At 42.0% G+C, this 13,151-nt stretch overlaps 2 protein-coding genes across 2 annotated transcripts in view; one reads left to right on the top strand and one right to left on the bottom strand.

Annotated features, from left to right (window-relative positions):
• The window catches only part of lipf (lipase, gastric), a 16,079-nt gene extending 15,903 nt beyond the window's left edge, over positions 1-176 (top strand). Inside the window, exon 10 of the mRNA XM_080542020.1 lies at positions 1-176. This exon is cut by the window's left edge and continues 796 nt beyond it. The gene's annotated coding sequence lies outside the window, so the exon portion shown is untranslated.
• A 1,434-nt stretch (positions 177-1,610) lies between these two features.
• On the bottom strand, positions 1,611-12,659 carry ankrd22 (ankyrin repeat domain 22; the record flags this gene model as incomplete). Its single annotated transcript, XM_080542021.1, has 6 exons — positions 1,611-1,688; positions 3,022-3,120; positions 4,402-4,479; positions 5,530-5,637; positions 9,897-10,088; positions 12,639-12,659. 6 exons carry the CDS (start codon positions 12,657-12,659, stop codon positions 1,611-1,613), a joined length of 576 nt encoding a protein of 191 aa, XP_080398147.1.
• Positions 12,660-13,151: the final 492 nt, after the last annotated feature.

The raw sequence follows: 13,151 nt of genomic DNA, 5'->3' as shown, positions 1-13,151 counted from the left end.
CTAGGATGCAGCTTTCTACACACCCTAACCCTCATCAGGACTCTGTTGTTGTTGCTGTGTTGTTTTAAATTCTTAAAGAAATGTTGTTTCTTCATGTTTGTATTTTCTACTTATTTTGTGTTTAACACGTGTTGCCTTGTCACTATTGGATCTTCCTACTGAATAAATATCCATGATGTAATCCAGTATTGAGTGACTCTTGAAGAACTGAATCTACTCAAGGTATTTTATTTTTTATTAAACTTTTATTTAGGCCGCGGGTCCTAGTGAGACTGAGGACAACAGCTGTTTTAACTACAAACATAATATGGTTAATCAACTGCAAAGTCAATGTACACAATATACTTATTATAAATTATTATCATTAAAACATTCCTTGGATGACAGATCCTTTATCAAGGTTTTAAACTGACCAGGTGACACAAGAGAAACTGAAGGTCATCATTGTGTCTGTTGTTTTTATACAGAAAAAGTTTAACTCTCAAACTGTTTTTTAACTTTGTTTTCAACGAGTTCATCACCTTAATGCCCAGGTGAGGCGTGATCAGTCTGCACATCATATTAGGATCTAAAAACATATTTCGTTTTATTTAGTTTTTTATATTTAGTTTAGTTTCCTAATCAGCTTCAGATCAATAAGAAACGTTTAATAGAATGAAAACCTTGCGGAAGGTCAAGATGCTGAACTGAAGGGGCGCAGGAAGGGACAACAGCATCATCAGCATGAAGAGACAGTTTACAATCGTTCAAGGACAAACCAACATTACTTATGGAAATGGTAAACAGCACTGGACCTCGAACCAAGCCTTGCGGAACACCTTTATTAACTAGACTGAACTCTGTCTCCTGAAATCCATGTACATGTTTGTAAACCCTGGCTGTCCTATTCAAACTAATGAACCCTCACCCTAACCTCTGTAACAGGAGGCCATGGACCCTAACCTCTGTAACAGGAGGCCATGGACCCTAACCTAACCCTAACCTCTAACAGGAGGCCATGGACCCTAACCTCTGTAACAGGAGGCCATGGACCCTAACCTAACCCTAACCTCTGTAACAGGAGGCCATGGACCCTAACCTCTGTAACAGGAGATGATCAACCGTATCAAGAGCCTTCGGTCGATAAGAAGGGCTAATAAGAAGAGAGAGACGAGGTTCTATAGCAGAGCTCCTAACCCTGGTGAACTGTATTGAGATTAGAAAGGACCCACAGGGACAAACGAGGATGTTTAATTTAAACATTATCGCAATAGGAACTGTTACAGGGAATCAATGACTTTACAACACAGTGCTGTTCTAGCGCCCCCTGCAGGAGTAACAGGGAAGTGAAGCATCTTCTGGCTCTACACTCCAAACTGCTGTGAGGGTAAAGTAGAAATGAAAGTAGAAACACTTTGAATGCAAAGTCCCCCCCCACCCCACTGCCCCCACCTTCAAATCCAAACTTTGTAGCCAAAAGAATAAAAGATGCTTCACTGTCTTATTACTTACGCAAGGCAATATATATACAAAAGGACAATATAAAACATGTTAAGAACTGATAAACTGACTGACAGTCGAGCCCAGAGCTCCATGATGAACCTCAGGTTCTCTACCAGGGTTAGTCTGTCTCAGTCTGCCTTCTTCAGCATGGTGACGATCTTCCTGAACTTCAGTCTCTGAGCGATGTCCAGCGGCGTCTCGTCAACCTGAAGGGCAGGAGAATAGTTATTACTGTGTTATTACATAGTTATTACTGTGTTATTACATAGTTATTACTGTGTTATTGTGTTACCAGCTTGGTCACATTAAGGTAAGGCACTTACCCAGGGGCTAGGTGATTACAGTACTAAGGTACGAACAGTACTAGTAGTAGTAGTAGTAGTAGTAGTAGTAGTAGTAGTAGTAGTAGTAGTAGTAGTAGTAGTAGTGGTAGTAGTAGTAGTAGTAGTAGTAGTAGTAGTAGTAGTGGTAGTAGTAGTAGTGTAGTAGTAGTAGTAGTAGCAGTAGTAGTAACAGTAGTAGTAGTAGTAGTAGTAGTAGTAGTAGTAGCAGTAGTAGTAGTATAGTAGTAGTAGTAGTATAGTAGTAGTATAGTAGTAGTGTAGTAGTAGTAGTATAGTAATAGTAGTAGTAGTAGCAGTAATAGTAGTAGTATAGTAGTAGTGTAGTAGTAGTAGTAGTAGTAGTAGTAGTAGTATAGTAATAGTAGTAGCAGTAATAGTAGTAGTAGTAGTAGTAGCGGTAGTAGTAATAGTAGTAGTAGTAGTATAGTAGTAGTAGTAGTAGTAGTAGTAGTAGTAGTAGTAGTAGTAGTAGTGGTAGTGGTAGTAGTAGTAGTAGTAGTATAGTAGTAGTAGTAGTAGTAGTAGTAGTAGTAGCAGTAGTAGTAGTAGTAGCAGTAGTAGTATAGTAGTAGTAGTAGTAGTAGTAGTAGTAGTAGTAGTATAGTAATAGTAGTAGTAGCAGTAATAGTAGTAGTAGTAGTAGTATAGTAGTAGTGTAGTAGTAGTAGTATAGTAATAGTAGTAGTAGTAGCAGTAATAGTAGTAGTAGTAGTAGTAGTAGTAGTAGCGGTAGTAGTAATAGTAGTAGTAGTAGTATAGTAGTAGTAGTATAGTAGTAGTATAGTAGTAGTAGTAGTAGTAGTAGTAGTAGCAGTAGTAGCAGTAGTAGTAGTAGTAGTAGTAGTAGTAGTAGTATAGTAGTAGTAGTAGTATAGTAGTAGTAGTAGTAGTAGTAGTAGTACTAGTAGTAATAGTAGTAGCAGTAGTAGTAGTATAGTAGTAGCAGTAGTAGTAGTAGTAGTAGTAGTAGTAGTAGTAGTAGCAGCAGTAGCAGTAGCAGTAGTAAAGTAACTATAGTAGTAAAGTAACTATAGTAGTAAAGTAACTATAGCAGTAAAGTAACTATAGCAGTAAAGTAACTTTATCAGTAAAGTAACTATATCAGTAAAGTAACTATATCAGTAAAGTAACTATAGCACTACACAGGTACAACCAGAGAGACTTCCAGCAGTGGGCTGACCGGCCTCACACTTACTTTATTTTTGATTGACACATCTGCGTTCTTCTCCAGTAACAACGGGACGATCCTGTGGCTCTTCCTCGTACAGGCGTAATGGAGGCCGGTGTTTCCCTTCTGTCAAACACCACGAACACAAAGACAAACTGGTTACAGAGAATATCTGTGGCTCATTCTAATGTTGATCTAAAACTGACATCAAGATTCCCCTGCTGCGAGCTGACAGGTGAGCTGTGGTGCTGAATGTAGTGTAAGGCTGCACCCACCATAAATACACCTTTGTTTTTGTTTCTTTGCATTTATTGAAATCAGGCCAGCTCTGACCTTTTGCAAATGCTGAAACCAGGAGTTACCCAGCTGAAATGTCAGAGTTACCCAGCTGAAACGTCAGAGTTACCAGGCTGAAACATCAGAGTTACCAGACTGAAACGTCAGAGTTACCAGCTGAAACGTCAGAGTTACCAGACTGAAACATCAGAGTTACCAGACTGAAACATCAGAGTTACCAGACTGAAACATCAGAGTTACCAGCTGAAACGTCAGAGTTACCAGACTGAAACATCAGAGTTACCAGACTGAAACATCAGAGTTACCAGACTGAAACATCAGAGTTACCAGCTGAAACGTCAGAGTTACCAGACTGAAACATCAGAGTTACCAGACTGAAACATCAGAGTTACCAGACTGAAACGTCAGAGTTACCAGACTGAAACGTCAGAGTTACCAGACTGAAACATCAGAGTTACCAGACTGAAACATCAGAGTTACCAGACTGAAACGTCAGAGTTACCAGACTGAAACATCAGAGTTACCAGCTGAAACGTCAGAGTTACCAGGCTGAAACATCAGAGTTACCAGCTGAAACATCAGAGTTACCAGGCTGAAACGTCAGAGTTACCAGACTGAAACATCAGAGTTACCAGGCTGAAACATCAGAGTTACCAGGCTGAAACATCAGAGTTACCAGGCTGAAACATCAGAGTTACCAGGCTGAAACATCAGAGTTACCAGGCTGAAACATCAGAGTTACCAGGCTGAAACATCAGAGTTGCCCAGCTGAAACATCAGAGTTACCAGGCTGAAACATCAGAGTTACGAGGCTGAAACATCAGAGTTACCAGGCTGAAACATCAGAGTTGCCCAGCTGAAACATCAGAGTTACCAGGCTGAAACATCAGAGTTACCAGGCTGAAACATCAGAGTTGCCCAGCTGAAACATCAGAGTTACCCAGCTGAAATTATTGCAATAAATGAAAAGAAGCAACAACAGACTGGCGTTGATGAACTACGTTCTGCGGTACGTTTCAGAGGAACCCTCTACCAGGGGTTCTACGTATGAAGAACCTTTGCTGCTTACTAGAACCTTTCTTCTAAGAGAGTAGGGTTAGGGTTACTCACATAGTCCACTGCATCCACCTCGACATCGCTGCTCAAAACCAAATTCATTAAGTTGACATTCTTCCTTTGCTTCTCTAGCTGTGAAAAGAATGACAATTATGACACAATGACATGTTTCAACACACTATAAAAACTGTATAATATATTTAAACAGTATGTATTTCTGTCCTTAGACTTAAGGATTTGTACCTCTACATTATAGAATTACATTTATTTATTTATTTTAAATTAGTTTTTCAGATTTGATCCCTTTTTCACCCAATTTGGTAGCCAATTGAACCCAACCTAGCATCCAATTATCCCCTGCCTATTGCGTAGGATCCGCCGCACGACCCCGTGGCCGGCAGCCCCAGAGGAGGCCGCCAGGCAGACTAGCTGACTGGCTCCTCGAGCCCAGCACCGTTATTCCGGCACCCAGGGGGCGCTGTTGCGCGACGGATCCTTGTCCGTAAATACTCCTATACCGCCCTCGGGAGCGGCCGCCCAATATGCCGCTCCCTGTGTGTGCCTCGGCCATATCCGGATCTGGCGAGCTGGGATTCGATCCCAGTCCCCGGTGGGCAGCTTGCACTAGTGGCCAGTGCTTAGACCGCTACACCACCGCGGGGCAGATAGAATTACATTTATACTCTCACCGAACACTTTATTAGGAACACTATACTAACGCTGGATACGGCCTCCCTTTGCTCTCAAAACAGCCTCAATCCTTCGTGGCATTGATTCCACAAGATGTTGGAAATATTCCTTTGAGATTGTGGTCGAAGATGACATGATTGCATCACGCAATTCCAGATTTTTCAGGTGCACTTTCAGGCTGTGAATCCCTCATTCTACCACATCCCAAAGGTGTTCTATTGGATTCAGATCCGGTGACTGGGAAGGCCACTGAAGAACACTGAACTGTTCATGAAACCAGTTTCAGATTACTTTTGCCGTGGAGGGGGATGCACATGGTCAGCAACAATACTGTAATAGTCTGTGGCATTCAAGTGATGATTGATTGGTATTAACGGGCCAAAAGCGTATCAAGAAAACATTAATACCCACACCTCCTGAATGAATGAGAAGGTGTACTGGTGTTCCTAATAGAGTGTTCTGTGGGTGTATAACATGACCACTGTAACCTACCAGTATGAGGTATCCGATCAGCAGAATCGGCATGAGGATGGCGATCATCAGGTAGTCCAGGAAGGAGTAGGTCCTCCGTGCAGCGTAGTGCAGACAGGTCCTCTGTTTCTGCAGGCAGAGAGCCAGGGTTAGGGTTAGGGTTAGGGAACGTCTCAGAGACACATTGTTTCAAAACACGCCCTTGGCACGAGTCGACATATTTAATACAGACGAGTGCTAGCACGATGTACGCGTCATTCACTGATCTGAACTGTGTGTAAGGCAATACTGACAGGAACACCTATGAACCCTATGTTGCTAACCAGTAACCATAACTCTACCATAGCTCTACCAAAACTCTACCATAACTCTACCATAACTCTACCATAACTCTACCATAACTCTACCCTCTACCTTAGCTCTACCATAACTCTACCATAGCTCTACCATAACTCTACCATAACCCTACCATAACTCTACCATAACTCTACCCTCTACCTTAGCTCTACCATATCTCTACCATAACTCTACCATAACTCTACCATAACTCTACCCTCTACCATAACTCTACCATAACTCTACCATAACTCTACCATAACTCTATCATAGCTCTACCTCTACCATAACTCTACCATAACTCTACCATAACTCTACCATAACTCTACCATAACTCTACCATAGCTCTACCATAACTCTACCATAACTCTACCATAACTCTACCATAGCTCTACCATAACTCTACCATAACTCTACCATAACTCTATCATAGCTCTACCCTCTACCATAACTCTACCATAACTCTACCATAGCTCTACCCTCTACCATAGCTCTACCATAACTCTACCATAGCTCTACCATAACTCTACCATAACTCTACCATAACTCTACCATAGCTCTACCATAACTCTACCATAACTCTACCATAACTCTACCATAACTCTACCATAACTCTACCATAACTCTACCATAGCTCTACCATAACTCTACCATAACTCTACCATAGCTCTACCATAGCTCTACCATAACTCTACCATAACTCTACCATAACTCTACCATAACTCTACCATAGCTCTACCATAACTCTACCATAACTCTACAATAACTCTACCATAACTCTACCATAACTCTACCATAACTCTACCATAACTCTACCATAACTCTACCATAACTCTACCCTCTACCTTAGCTCTACCATAACTCTACCATAGCTCTACCATAACTCTACCATAACTCTACCATAACTCTACCATAACTCTACCCTCTACCTTAGCTCTACCATATCTCTACCATAGCTCTACCATAGCTCTACCATAACTCTACCATAACTCTACCATAACTCTACCATAACTCTACCATAGCTCTACCATAACTCTACCATAACTCTATCATAGCTCTACCCTCTACCATAACTCTACCATAACTCTACCATAACTCTGCCATAACTCTACCATAACTCTACCATAACTCTACCATAACTCTACCATAACTCTATCATAGCTCTACCCTCTACCATAGCTCTACCATAACTCTACCATAGCTCTACCATAGCTCTACCATAACTCTACCATAGCTCTACCCTCTACCATAACTCTACCATAGCTCTACCATAACTCTACCATAACTCTACCATAACTCTACCATAACTCTACCATAACTCTACCATAGCTCTACCATAGCTCTACCATAACTCTACCATAACTCTACCATAACTCTACCATAACTCTACCATAACTCCACCATAGCTCTACCATAACTCTACCATAACTCTACCCTCTACCATAACTCTACCATAACTCTACCATAACTCTACCATAGCTCTACCCTCTACCATAGCTCTACCATAGCTCTACCATAACTCTACCATAACTTTACCATAGCTCTACCCTCTACCATAACTCTACCATAACTCTACCATAACTCTACCATAGCTCTACCATAACTCTACCATAACTCTACCATAACTCTACCATAACTCTACCCTCTACCATAACTCTCCCATAACTCTACCATAACTCTACCATAGCTCTACCCTCTACCATAACTCTACCATAACTCTACCATAACTCTACCCTCTACCATAACTCTACCATAGCTCTACCATAACTCTACCATAACTCTACCATAGCTCTACCATAGCTCTACCATAACTCTACCATAACTCTACCATAACTCTACCATAACTCTACCATAACTCTACCATAGCTCTACCATAACTCTACCATAACTCTACCATAACTCTACCATAACTCTACCATAACTCTGCCATAACTCTACCATAACTCTACCCTCTACCATAACTCTACCATAACTCTACCATAACTCTACCATAGCTCTACCATAGCTCTACCATAACTCTACCATAACTCTACCATAACTCTACCATAACTCTACCATAACTCTACCATAACTCTACCATAGCTCTACCATAACTCTACCATAACTCTACCATAACTCTACCATAACTCTACCATAACTCTGCCATAACTCTACCATAACTCTACCATAGCTCTACCATAACTCTACCCTCTACCATAACTCTACCCTCTACCATAACTCTACCATAACTCTACCATAACTCTACCATAACTCTACCATAACTCTACCATAACTCTGTCATAACTCTACCATAACTCTACCATAACTCTACCCTCTACCATAACTCTACCATAACTCTACCATAACTCTACCATAGCTCTACCATAGCTCTACCATAACTCTACCATAACTCTACCATAACTCTACCATAACTCTACCATAACTCTACCATAGCTCTACCATAACTCTACCATAACTCTACCATAACTCTACCATAACTCTACCATAACTCTGCCATAACTCTACCATAACTCTACCATAACTCTACCATAACTCTGCCATAACTCTACCATAACTCTACCATAACTCTGCCATAACTCTACCATAGCTCTACCATAACTCTACCATAACTCTACCATAGCTCTACCATAACTCTACCATAACTCTACCATAACTCTACCATAACTCTACCATAGCTCTACCCTCTACCATAACTCTACCATAACTCTACCATAACTCTACCATAACTCTACCATAACTCTACCCTCTACCATAACTCTACCATAACTCTACCCTCTACCATAACTCTACCATAACTCTACCATAACCCTACCATAACTCTACCATAACTCTACCATAACTCTACCATAGCTCTACCATAGCTCTACCATAACTCTACCCTCTACCATAACTCTACCATAGCTCTACCATAACTCTACCATAACTCTACCATAGCTCTACCCTCTACCATAACTCTACCATAACTCTACCATAACTCTACCCTCTACCATAACTCTACCATACCTCTACCATAGCTCTACCATAACTCTACCATAACTCTACCATAACTCTACCATAACTCTACCATAACTCTACCATAACTCTACCATAGCTCTACCATAGCTCTACCATAGCTCTACCATAACTCTACCATAACTCTACCATAACTCTACCATAACTCTACCATAACTTTACCATAACTCTACCATAACTCTACCATAACTCTACCATAACTCTACCATAACTCTACCATAACTCTACCATAACTTTACCATAACTCTACCATAACTCTACCATAACTCTACCATAACTTTACCATAACTCTACCATAACTCTACCATAACTCTACCATAACTCTACCATAACTCTACCATAACTCTACCATAACTCTACCATAACTCTACCATAGCTCTACCATAGCTCTGCCCTCTACCATAACTTTACCATAACTCTACCATAACTCTACCATAGCTATACCATAACTCTACCATAACTCTACCATAGCTATACCATAACTCTACCATAACTCTACCATAGCTCTATCATAGCTCTACCACAGCTCTACCATGACCATGATGTGGGTCTGTCTGCTCCAGTGTCCAGTGGCCTCACGTGGCTCTGGTAGGGCGATCTCATTGTAATTGTTTGATTTCAAATACAAAATGTACGGTATGCACTCAGTGTGCTGTAAGCTGGATAAAGGTGTCTGCTAAACGGTTGTGTGTTACACCTTAACTGCTCCTCCTGAGACATCTTCTGCCCCTCAGCACTACGTCTCCTAAAGACACCCGCTTTCCCCTCTACTGTGTCCCTAAGAACTTCTATCGCCCCCCTTGTACTGTTTCTCTGTTCCTCCAGTATAAAAAAAAAAAATTTTAGAAGAAGGTTTCTCCTTCTATCAGTGGCCCCGGGATTACTAGATTACTCTTCCTGCCAGGAATGGTGGACTGATGATTCACATGCTTAGTACTCAAATGTATTGATTGTAAGTCGCTTTGGAATAAGGCGTCTGCTAAATGCCAAACATGTAAATGTAAATGTATGTAAATGTTTGGTCAGAAGCTCGTCCGCACCTTGTTCCTGAGGCAGGCGTCGGCCTTCAGGTCCAGCAGGTACTTCACCACCCGGACGTTTCCCCGTCTGCAGGCAGCGATCATGGCCGTGTCTCCGTACCGACCGTCCTGAACATTCAGGCTCTTGGCATCGTCCTTCAGAATGTGGTACACCTGGCGGAGGTCGTCATCATACGCAGCCTGGCAGATGGGCTGCAGAGAGGAGGACATGTGGATTCATTTACTACGGTTACTGGATTTCATATTCCATTTAGCCTGGGGTTATTTGGTCTCTCTTACCCTCTTTCCAAATGGACTGACTTATATAGATATATATATATATATATACTTATATAGCTATGCCTTATTCCAAGCGCAAGGTGCCGGCCCGCTCACTGGGAGCAATTTGGGGTTCAGTGTCTTGCCCAAGGACACTTTGACATGTGGCCAGCCAGGGCTCGAACCGCCGATCTGCCAAACTTGCGATCATTAGACGGCGCTATACCTCCTGAGACACAGCCACCCCGCCTTTCCACCAACACTAACCTAGGTCTAGTTCTAGTTCTAGTTCTAGTTCTAGTTCTAGTTCTAGGTCTAGTTCTAGTTCTAGGTCTAGTTCTAGTTCTAGTTCTGGTTCTGGGTTAGTGTCGGTTCACAGTTGGTTCAACTTATGAACCTTCTGAGAACCAGTTTGTTTTTCCACATGCCGGTTTGCTTTTAGAGAGCCACGTCATTCCATCACTGTATCTGTATCTGTGACATCACTGTATCTGTATCTGTGACATCACTGTATCTGTGTCTGTGACATCACTGTATCTGTATCTGTGACATCACTGTATCTGTATCTGTGACATCACTGTATCTGTGTCTGTGACATCACTGTATCTGTGTCTGTGACATCACTGTATCTGTATCTGTGACATCACTGTATCTGTATCTGTGACATCACTGTATCTGTGTCTGTGACATCACTGTATCTGTGTCTGTGACATCACTGTATCTGTATCTGTGACATCACTGTATCTGTATCTGTGACATCACTGTATCTGTGTCTGTGACATCACTGTATCTGTATCTGTGACATCACTGTATCTGTACAGTCTGAGACGAGGGTTAGGGTGAGACTCTCCACTTTACAACAACAACATTTATGCGTATTTGTGCTGCTCATTGCGATTGCTATGGACGGTGAGTACGTTCAAGAAGAAAGGTAAACCTAACACGTTTGATCATTATTAACACTGAACGTAAGATGTTAATGTTGCCTTTGTTGTAAGCTAGCTCGCTAGGTTGATATCGCTAGCTACCTAGCATCGACTACGCTGGTATTGATCACATTGCAGTTAAACAAATCAAATAAATTAACGATACACAGATTTCTTCCTCTTGGTTGGTGACGATCGTGCCTGACGTAGGCGGTTCTTAGTTCTCGACCAGCCAAGTTCTGGTCCCACTTTGGAACCAGTTTTCCTGTCTGAGAGCCGGTTGTTCTGCTGCCGAAACATGAAGAGCTGGTTCAGGCTGACGCAACGGCCCTCCACCTGTAGGAGAGCCCTTCAGAACCCTTCCCTTATTGGTTCCATTATGTAGAACACCTGGGGGCGGTGGTAGCCTAGAGGTGAGAGAGGCCGGCTAGCAATCAGAAGGTCGCCGGTTCGATCCCCGCTTCAGGAGGGAGCTGCATGTGAGCTGGTGACTGGAGGGTTGTTTGCATCCTATCTAAGGTGTCCTACCACTGCCGTTGTGCCCTTGAGCAAGGCACCGAACCCCTAATTGCTCCAGGGGCGCTGACTATGGCTGACCCTGTGCTTAGAGCAAAACATACATTTGGTTGTGCTCTGTACAATGACAGAAAGGTTGAATCTAATCTAATCTAAAGGACATTCCACTGAGAGGATGTTCCAGTACACGCCCCCAAAGAGGTTCAACATGGTTTAAGCTAGTACCTTTCTTTCTAGGAGTTACTGTAGATAAATAGTAATTTCCTGCTTATTGTATTTTATTCTTTTCAAGGATAAACTGACCAAGAATGCAACGACACTAACACAGACGACAATGGCAAAGATGTTATATATACTATGTTAGACTACTGCTACTAGTCTGGTATCATACCCAGGCAAACCCAGGTTAAACATGGAAGATAAGATAAGCTACATAACAGGTTAGGCATGAGTCCCTCCTTCTGGGTCACACCCTTTCAAAACACAAATTACACCTGAAACAAGTCAAACAGCCCAGAGTCCACCGGCGTCTGTTACTAAGTGGTTATTACAATGTTAGACAGCACATGTGAGGCAGACAGACACACGGACATTAAGCCAAAGCATCACGTCATGTTAGACAGAGAACAGTGGATTAACCCTCCATCCTCCCAGTGTTTTAATGGAACATCAAACAACCAGAAGTGAGATTAAAGCTCCAGCTCATAATGCTTCTCAAAAAGTAAATAAATAGGCTAAATAAGACAGTACACTAATAACATGTTGTAATTTAGTTCAAGTTTCGCCTTGTTTGTTTTAGTGGATTAAAACCCGATCCATTCACAGCCGGTGAACACAGTCCGGACGTCTGTACAGGTTTGATCTGAGCTGACTAAGTCACTAAGACTGATTCTCTTCTTAGGAAATAGGGAAGGTCACAAAACAAAAACAAATAAGCTACAGCTGTACAACCTAATATAGCCTATTTAAACGAAACGAACATGTTTCACATGTTCTAAATAAATTAATAAACATTTCTAAATAAATGTGACGGAAAACTCACCTCTGAATACACTATCCCCATGTTCCTCTCTCACATCCCCAGTGACGTCAGCGGCTTCGCCCTCTAGGATAAGAACACACCTGACAGCTTCTTATTAACTTCTTATATATTAACCTGCCCTATAGATCCACCTTCTCATTTCCCATGTCAGAACCTTGCTATCTATCTATTCCGACTCATCCATATCCTTATCTGAGGTGCGGTTTCCTGATGATTTATTGGTGAGTCATGAAGGCACCGTTTATTCAGGTCTGTCTGATGACGAGAGGAAACGTCCGTGTTTATATAAGTGTTCCAGTCTGGATAAGTCCTACAGTACCTTATACTAACCCTGTACTGTTACTGCTACGGTGTTTTAGACGAGTTAGAACACGATGTGATTGTGTAAGCAGCAGTCTGCGGTGCGCGCGCGCGCGCGCGTGTGTGTGTGTGTGTGTGTGTGTGTGTGTGTGTGTGTGTGTGTGTGTGTACCTGACGCGTGTTGTTCAGAAGTTGCCAGAGCGGTGCAGCGGG

The sequence above is a fragment of the Nansenia antarctica genome (genome assembly GCF_963989245.1).
Source record: "Nansenia antarctica genome assembly, chromosome: 11".
Taxonomy (NCBI): domain Eukaryota; kingdom Metazoa; phylum Chordata; class Actinopteri; order Argentiniformes; family Microstomatidae; genus Nansenia; species Nansenia antarctica.
Note: the sequence above shows the minus strand (reverse complement) of the source record. Positions and strands in the feature narration are given on the sequence as shown.